Source organism: Mesitornis unicolor, unplaced genomic scaffold (assembly GCF_000695765.1).
Source record: "Mesitornis unicolor isolate BGI_N332 unplaced genomic scaffold, ASM69576v1 scaffold51840, whole genome shotgun sequence".
Taxonomy (NCBI): domain Eukaryota; kingdom Metazoa; phylum Chordata; class Aves; order Mesitornithiformes; family Mesitornithidae; genus Mesitornis; species Mesitornis unicolor.
In genome coordinates, this window is record NW_010157237.1 from 1 (window position 1) to 9,137 (window position 9,137).

The 9,137-nt window shown below is 45.5% G+C and overlaps 1 protein-coding gene across 1 annotated transcript; it reads left to right on the top strand.

Annotated features, from left to right (window-relative positions):
* Nucleotides 1–532: 532 nt before the first annotated feature.
* Nucleotides 533–9,020, top strand: CEP104 (centrosomal protein 104kDa; the record flags this gene model as incomplete). The annotated part of the gene is made up of 17 exons (XM_010179137.1): nucleotides 533–645; nucleotides 1,159–1,332; nucleotides 1,650–1,788; nucleotides 2,416–2,481; nucleotides 2,780–2,856; nucleotides 3,023–3,191; nucleotides 3,397–3,555; nucleotides 4,183–4,431; nucleotides 4,810–5,013; nucleotides 5,534–5,701; nucleotides 6,037–6,210; nucleotides 6,466–6,642; nucleotides 6,946–7,152; nucleotides 7,379–7,495; nucleotides 7,942–7,978; nucleotides 8,461–8,527; nucleotides 8,912–9,020. Coding segments are annotated over exons 1-17 (2,406 nt in total), but the record flags the coding sequence as incomplete, so codon positions are not given.
* Nucleotides 9,021–9,137: the final 117 nt, after the last annotated feature.

Below are 9,137 nucleotides of genomic sequence, written 5' to 3' on the forward strand. Positions count from 1 at the left end.
GGCTGAGGCCGGGGGGAGGAGGGAGGGAGCCGAACTTAATGCCATAATGTCACTACAGCGGGGTGCGGTGGGTAGTGGGGGTCTTTGGCTCTTGTCTGTCCTTGCCTCCACTCCACCGCTGTCCCTGTCGGCACCCTTCGTGTAGCTGTGAAAGGTGCTGGCTGGCCTTTGCCTAAATTGACCCTGGTGTTTATTGTCTGTCCTTTTCCTTTGGCTCAAGTGCACGGAGGATCGTGTGGGCTGCTCCTCTGCGTGTTTTGGAAGTCAGATCTCGGATTAGCAGATCTAATTGAGTGTTGGCAAACTGCTTTACAAGTTAGCCAAACCCTCGTTTCCCTAGGAAAACGCTCTGCTGAAGAGTATGGTGCCAATATTAATTAAAGAAAATTCAGACGTCTAGTCATCAGCTGCTGACTTGATGAACCACAGGATTTAATTCCCTGGCTGTACTGATTCACTGTTCTTTTATTGTCCTTCCAGGGATTCGCTTGAGCCTGAGACATCATTGCTTTGACTAGCTCGCTTCCACAGGATGCCACACAAGATTGGTTTTATTGTTGTTAGCTCATCGGGACACGAAGATGGCTTCAGCGCAAAAGAGCTGATGGTTCATGCACCGACAGTGCACGGATGGCGATCACCCAGGTACTGCGAGTGCAAGGGGTGTGTGCACTTCTGAAGCACTTGGGGAGCTTAAAATGAAAGGGAGATGTATTGTGCACATTGAGCAGTTTACAGCATCCCAGACCAAACTGATTACAAATCTGAAAAAGTTACTTTAATCCCATGGAATCCTTGTACTAGGGGAAAAAAGTTCCTTGGTTACCACCTAAAGGCGTTGTATTGATGTAAATAAAGTCCTTTAAAATAAAAGAAGGGAGCTGTTTATGTTCTTGTCAGTCTTGGAGTTTGCAACTGTTTTGGCCCGGTATTAAAAATCTGGTATTCTCAGCACATCCTGTAGAAATGAGTGGGACACCTCAACATGCCTGGGTGTGATAAAGTGAGGAGTGTTTCTACTCTCTGGTTTCATTTTACAGTATTTGTAATACTGAGTTAACCTATAATAACTCTGGAAAGTTTCATCATTAAATGTTTTTGAAGTTGGAGGTGAAGTCGTCTTGGAAAAGGTGGCTCAGAAACTGTGTATGTTTTCAGACTCTGTCAGTACCCACAGGAAATTGTTCTGCAGCTGGTGGAGAGATGTCGAATACGAAAGCTGCAGTTGCTTGCTCACCAGTACATGATTTCAAGCAAGATCGAGTTCTACATCAGCGAGAGCTTGCCTGAATACTTTGCTCCTTATCAGTCAGAGAGGGTTCACAGGCTAGGGTAAGTCAAAAAGCTCTAAGTTGTTTTATTACCTTAATCAGAAAGACCTCAGGAGGAAATACTCTTTATGCTTTGCATGCAGCATTGATACACTGTGCTGCAAGGGGTGAAGAGATTATGTACTTGCTTGTATCTGTAACAGAGCTGAAGACGTAGGTGAGAGGCGTGATGCAGATGAACAGTCCTGGCAGATAACAGCACAGCGCGTTTCAGTTATGAGGGAGCTTTAGACCTTATCCAAGTTGTAACCCCAGGAGCAGAAATACAGCTGTGTGTTTGTGTGCTTCCCTGCTCACTTGTTCCTTTTTCCTTCTCAGTTACGTCCCTCTCTCGGACAATGAGAAGACTGACTTCAAAGCGCGAGAGTTAAAGTCTGTGTATATGGATGCAGTTGGCCAGTACCTGAAGCTGATTTTCCATAAAAATTATGTCAATAAGTACAACGTATACGGTCAGGTGAGTTAAGAGTCCTTTCTTTGTAAGCTGTGTGACGTTTCAGTAGTACAGAACAGTCGTAGAAATGTTCTCCCTTGATTGTAGATGCTAAAAACATTGGTTGAAAGCTGCTGGGTTTATTTTTGGTTGCTTTTAAAACAGAAAGTGCAAATCAGAGGTTATGAGTGACTTGGAATTGGGGCCAAGTGCGTGCAGCTTACCCAGCACCAACGAGTCAAGTGCATGTCCCATTACTGCCTTTCATTCGAGCTTTGACTGCAGAGCGGGCTCTGTGCTGAAGGCAGAGTGCTTCCTTTGAGAGCAGCCTTGTGGTCACTCCAAAGCCACTCCTGATGTGGCGTTAAGTGGCAGTGTCGTACAGCCATCCCAATACAGCAAAAGCAAACACCCACCTCAGCTGTGCACTGACTTCACGTCCATCCCAGCCCAGAAAAGGGATGGGTTGGTGACTGCGGTGTGGTCTGCAGACATGGTAATACATTTTTAATGAAGCACATTTAGCACTTAGTGCTTTGCTCTGTTTCCACACCACCCTGGATACCACAGGTCCTCTTTTTTTTTGGTTTTCATAAGATACAGAAAAAGTAACGACCTGATGCATTTACATTTTCCTTAAATCTCTCCCAGGTGGCCCTGGTAGCTATAAACATCATCGGAGATCCAGCAGACTGCAGTAATGACAGCAGTAATACTGTAAGTGTGAAGCAGCGCTGTCTTTTTCTGGTTTTGTGCTGTAGCAGAGCTGTCACGTATCGATTTATCATTTTTTTATATAACTCGAAGCAAGAAAGCTCTCCATAATTGTGGATACAAAAAATAAAACCATCAGTTGGAACGGTTGCAATTTCAGCCGCTCCAAATCCTCTTGTTTCCCTGTGCCCCAAACCAGAAGTATTATAAACTGCATAGCTTATGTTGATTGTCCAGTCAGAATTTCTGTCCTGAATGTGCACTTCCTGGATGCACATTAACTTCTTTTTGCCCTACAAAGCCTTCCAGAGAGAAGCTGATAGACCAGTACTTGGGGATGAAATCTGATGATCCTGCCTTAGATGGAACTTACGTTGGGTAAGGATGCTCTTTTCTTATACCCTGGCAAAACATCTGCTCAGTCTAAACTGGGTCTCAGTCTCTGTATTTTGTCAGTTCCCTGCTGGCGAGAAGAGAAGACGTGCTCAGGCTGCTCTCTTTTGGATTAGCTGACAAGTTTATTTGACTCACTTTCTGTCTTCAGGAAACCCGACTCCATTTCACCTCTGGACGATCTGGCGTTTGACATGTACCAGGATCCCGAAGTGGCTCAGATAATCCGTCGGCTGGATGAGAAGAAGCGCGTGGCCGTCCGTCACGAGCGCTACGATTACGCCAAGAAACTCAAACAAGCTATTGCGGACTTGCAAAAGGTACTGTTGAAAAGCTGTGTGTCTCTGAAGCCGAGCACTGTTCCAGCCGCCCAGCGGGGACCCTGGCATATCATAACGATTTCCAGTGTATTTTCGAGATAGGAATTTTAAAATCAGCTTAATTTAATAACTTTTCTGGCAGTGCTGGTACCTGTGCGTGTGTACAGTGACGTGATTCAAGCTGGCTGCTTATGCAATCTGCTAGGTGGGGGAGCGGCTTGGACAGTACGAGGTGGAGAAGCGCTATGCTGTGGAGAAAGAGGATTATGATCTCGCTAAAAAGAAGAAGCAGCAGATGGAGGCGTACCGCAGGAAGGTCTATCAGCAGCTGGAGCTGCACGACCTTCTGGATGCGGAGCTGATGGTGGGTACCTGTGTTCCTAATTCAGGAGGCTTCATTATGTGGGTGTGGGAAATGGAAACGGCAGAGCAACCAAAATAAATTCGGGGAGTAAGAGTTGTTATGCAGGTATTTTCTGACAGTTACATCAGGGTTTTAAGGTTTCTGTTTGGATTGTGGATTTCCCTGACCGAAGATTTGCACGTGGTATTTTATGAGCATGCTTAGTTCTCCATAAATTGCATTAAACTGTTGAGGATCGCAAGCAAATGACATCAGAATCCCGGATGTTTGGCGTTATTGCAGGGCCACCCAGTGCAGTCTCATAAGGTACTTGCTCGGTTTTTTGAAGGGGTATAACAGGCTTATGCTGGCATCGTGGCTAGCCATACAGAATTCATGTGATAAAGAGCAGGTTTACATTGTTCTCAGGGTGGGAAGCTTTACAATCTCTCCACGCACACATCCACACTGTTATTTTCTGGTTGTTTCATAACGCTGCATCCAGTGGAAGTGATTGCACATCTGAGTGAGGGCTGATACCAACTTGAAAGCAGCAGAACCTGGTTGACTGCCAGAGTTGTGGCTGTATTGACTGTGATTTCAGTACATCGTTAGCCTTGCTTTACAAAATCTCCTTCCCTTTCTCAGACTCAGAAAGCACCTGAACTGCCTTTGGAGCCTGTGATTTACACTGACAGTCCTCAGCACACAAAGGCTACAAATTCCCCTCCTTGTGAGCACAAAGGCTCTCCACAAAAGGCAGAGCTGTGCAGAGCAGAGCCGTTGCTGGAAGAGAAGTCAGCAGATCCCACTTCTGCTGAGCCCGTTGTTCCCCTTCAGTCCCCTCCTCCCGTGACGCATCCGACAACCTCCAGGGAAGTGTTTCTCAAAGAAAATGTGAGTAGTGTGCCTCTGTTACAGAAATCTATCCCATCTAATTTTGGCAAAGCTAAGGGATTAGTCTTGTTTAAGAAATAAAGCTTTATGACCTGCTGGCTTCCTGTCAGCGGGTGATGTCTTCTGTAGACATGTGCGCTTCCGCAGATGGCATTTGGGGTGTGTTTTACTGCATTCTGCAGACAAGAAATGGGTTTTATTCACAGGCACCGATTCCATTTCTTCTTGATGTTATTATGTAAACTTCAACATCTGTACTTAACTGTGAAGTGCTACTGCTTGGATGGGGAAACGTGCACTGGGGTGAATCCAATTAGCGATGCAGCAACTTCGCATCCAAGTCATGTCTAGAATAGCAAATGTTATCTTCTCTCTCAGGTTGAACTTTTGCCTTACGATGAGCGGCCTCTCCCAGCTGCCTGTAGGCAGCCTGATGAAGCAGTTGCCTACCTTCAGCCAGAGCTGACTGCGGGGGATGGCGATGGCCCTCCAAGAGGTGGCATTACCGCGGAGCCAGAACCGCTGACGGAGAAGGCGCTGAGGGAGGCCGGCTCTGCCGTCGATGTTTTTGGAGAAGCTTTGGTAAAGAACAACAAAATAAACAGCTACGTTACTGTGATCTGTGCCGAGTTGATCTCATACGTGCTCTGCCAACAGGGGCCACTGCTTAAAACTCTGAGATTAAAATTTGACCTTGGACATATGCGTTCCTGTTTCCAATGTTTCAATGATGCTGTAGCTTTAGTAATTGATTAATGATGAGATGTGAATGAGATAGCGCCCGGTAGACTGCTTTAGGCTATGGCCCCTGCCAGAATAGCCATAGCTTGCCACTGTGAATGGCCCTTCGTGGGGAAATAAGCCATTACTGTGTCTGAAATGGTTCCTTGAGCCTGACCTTTTAATCCACTTTACTCATCATTTTTCAAAATTACCTGCAGAAGCACCTCTTTCAATAAAAGCTCAGTTCCTGTAGGGAGCACCTGGGGATTTCATGCTTAGTTTCCTAAGTTCCTCTGTGGCTGTTTCTGTATAAAAATGTTGAGTAACTAGTGAAGTACCAGTGTTGACCTTTTCAGAGACAAACTCGTTCTGTGTCCAGGTTGCAGGAGCGTATTCCAAAACGTGGTCGTTCCGCGAGGACGCGTTACTGGCTGTGTATCAGAAGCTGACGGAAGCGTCAGTCCACGCTCCAAAGGATGACTTGAAGAACATGCTGCGAGCTGCCGTTTTCCTTGCAAAGAGAGCCATCAAAGACGTCGTGTCTTCAGTAAGTTGGGACGTGTTTGAGAGGAAATGCTGCAGTGAAGAACCAGCAGCCAAAATCATAACCGTGTGGCTAGGATACTTTGAACAAATCGTTTGTAAAACTACTGCTGGCTTTAAAAACAAACAAAACCCCAAAACCTACGGGAACACCGGCTGTTAGATCAGATCAAGGACTGGGTGATGGCTGGTGTTCGGTAGCATAGAAAAGACTGCCCTGGGCTTGGTTACTGTAACGTGCCGCTCTTTAGAGCTACAGAAAAGATGTTGTAATACTGTCTGAACACAGGGATCTGTGTGGTATTTTTGTCCAGTGTTTCTTTTTTCTTTTCAACTCAGGTTTTTCAAGCTTCCCTGAAACTTTTAGAAATGATCATTACCCAATATATACCAAAACATAAACTAGGAAAACCAGAAACCACTCATTGTGTGGAAACGACGCTTCCCAATTTGCTTTCTAGAACAGGAGACTCTTCTTCCCGTCTTCGCCTTCTGGCTTCTAACTTCATTCAGGTAGGTGCTTTTCTTCCAGGTAGGGTTTGAGTTGTGTTAAGAGTGTCACAGATGGATAGTGCCTGGCAGACTTGACTCCAAGTGCAGAGTTTGCTGCTGTAAAGGGTTCCACTGATACGGAAGGCAAAGCAGTAGCGCCCACTTAGCATTTTACTTAACCAGTCCTAAGTAACTTAGAACAACTCTGCTTTGCAAAGACGGTTAGTTGTCCTCGTTTAGCAGTCCTGCCCGCACACCGTCTCTCTCTGTCCGTAGGAAGTGGCACTGAGTGGTGAAGTGAGACCTCTCCAGATCATTCCCGTTCATTTGGTTCAACCGTTAAAGCCGAACTCCCCGACGCAGCTGGCAATGAGTCAGGTGGAGTTAGTGGAGCGCCTCCTGAAGAGCTTGGGAACCGAGCACTCCGGGTTCACCGTCAGCAACGTCATGAAGGTAGGAGTCTGAGTGCACAGCACGTGAGGGGTTTTATTAGGACTCGTCTGCCTGTTCTGGAGTGCTTGGTGAGTTCCTGGAGAGAGTTTGAGCCTCTTGGAGGTGGTGACGCACGCCCCTGTGGGGCAGCAGGATGCCAGTGTGGGAGAAGAGAGTCACGGGGTCAACAAGTGTTTGCAAAAAGCTGTCTGTGTGAAGATTTCTCCCACTGCTGTGAAATAGTTGTCTGATAAGCAGGCCTTTAAAAAATGTGGGAAAAGAGAGGCATATTTTTTTTTCTATCATTATTATTATTACTTCCAGTTTGCGACAGGAGCTTTGGAGCACAGAGTTCATGAAGTCCGCGACGCAGCGTTGCGGATTATCTTTGATGTGTACAGGGAGCACCAGGCTGCTGTGCTGGAATATCTTCCTCCAGACGACGCGAGCATTCGCAAGACCGTCCTCTATAAAACGCTCTTTGATGGACTTGCTAAAATAGACGGTAAACTTTCTGAGGCTGAAATGAGGGTACGTAATAAGAGTGCAGAACACGCGGAGCCACTTGAAACACTGCGTTCAGCTGAGCGCTGTGCTGAGTTCATAGCTGCTATTGCTGTAGCAGGCCGGTCATTAACCCAGCAGGGTATTGCTTGTGCTGCACTGAGCGTTTGTTCTGTGCTGATGTGTTTTGCAATCTCTTCTGTATGACAAATGGTTCAAGACCTTTTCTGATTGAGAGAGTGTTTCTTGCCAGGCTCGGAGAAAGGCAGCGACAGAAGCAGCAGAGAAGCAGAAGAAGGAAGAAATAAAAGTCCTGGAAGATCAGCTGGCAGCTCTAAAGGAGATTCAAGCAGAAGTTCAAGCTGGAAAGGTTAGGGTGTTTTGAGTTGTATTTTTATTTTTTTAATCCCTTTTTCTTTGGTATCGCAGGCTTAGACACCTGTGTCACCATAAACTAGGAAAAAAGAGAGACTCCGTGACATGCTCAACATACAGTAACTGACTTTCATTCTCAGCAGCCCAGCTTAAAATCTGGGGGTTTATTTCTCCTACCATAGCATAAAATTGGGATTCTTTGTCTGTCGTGTGGTAAATCTGAGAGTGCCTGTACAGGTAGGACTGTTTTCCATCCTCAAGATTGCCGCCTCAATACCCGACAGATTTGCTGTAGGACCAGACGCACAAACATTGTAATGCATTGGCTCTGCTTCCAACCTTTTAATTCCAGAGGAAAATCAGGATATAATCTGCTCCTTCTCCCTGGCGAGCATCAGTGTCATTAAGGCAATTTCTGACTTAATTTTCTTCATTCAATAGGAGAGAGAATCTGATTTTCAGAAGCCAAACTATCAAGGTAGGCAATTTCAAATATTGTTAAGAAATGAAAGATATTTCAAGATGTCTCTGAAACACTGTAGATGCTTAATGGCTTATGGAATTATCTCGGTTAAAGACATGCCAGAGCTTCAGATGGGCTGAGCCTCAGTCTGCCATAGAAGTAACCATTACGGTCATGAAAGAAAACTCACTGTCAGATAACTGGTTAACTTCTTATATGAGAGAGGTATTTCTTGGCTTGAAACCACTTCAGATCTCTCCCCAACCTGAGGTAGATCATCTACTATGTGTGAAAACAATCATTACAGTGCTTTACTGCACTAAAGCAAGAGTTTCCCAGCTGCATGCAGGTACGATGTCTTTCCAGGCTTATTTACCACAGTGACACGTTTCTGTCAGGGTTTTGGGGTTGGTTTTAGGATCCAGCAGCAGTATTTCTAGGCGTGCACAAAAACAAGTTCAAATGTGATCTTGGTTTTAATAGCTCTGTTTTTACAGGTTACCAGGTGAACGAAAGCCCACAGCCTGCAGCTGCAGAGAGCTCTGTTGCAAATTACTTGGATAAGTAAGTCAGATGAGCAGCTCCTAATCACCTTATGTACTGAGTATAACCTGCAAGCTAATAACAGTAACAGCATTTTTCCAGTAAATCAAAGCTAATACCTTCAGCACTGAAACAATGAAAAAGCAAATCTCTCCTGACAGCTTTGGAATTATCACCAGGCAATCCTAGACGTGGATTTTTTAAGTGTTTGGGTAGTGTGACCTTGAACTTGTTTACTGAGTAGGTGCTTGTGGGATAAGAAATTGCCACAGTTCAGTGTTCAGCTGCCAGTGTGAAATAAGGCATCGATGTACTGTAGCTTTCACGTGTGCTGCGGGATACGGAGGAACAGGGTTCTTCACTTCACCCTGTGGTGTTACTGACGTTTGTGTTTTTTTCTTCCAGCTTATGTATTTTTTGTGGTGAAAGGGACGAATCCTTCACAGAGGAAGGGTTGGATCTCCATTACTGGAAGCACTGCCCTATGTTAACCAGATGTGAGCACTGCAAACAGGTCAGGCATCAACTTAACCGAGCTACTGCAAAACATTGCCTGTTGCTATTCTGGTTTTAAGGTGCTATGAGGTATTTAATGCTAAGGTATCACAGAATCCCAGAGCGTTAGGGATTG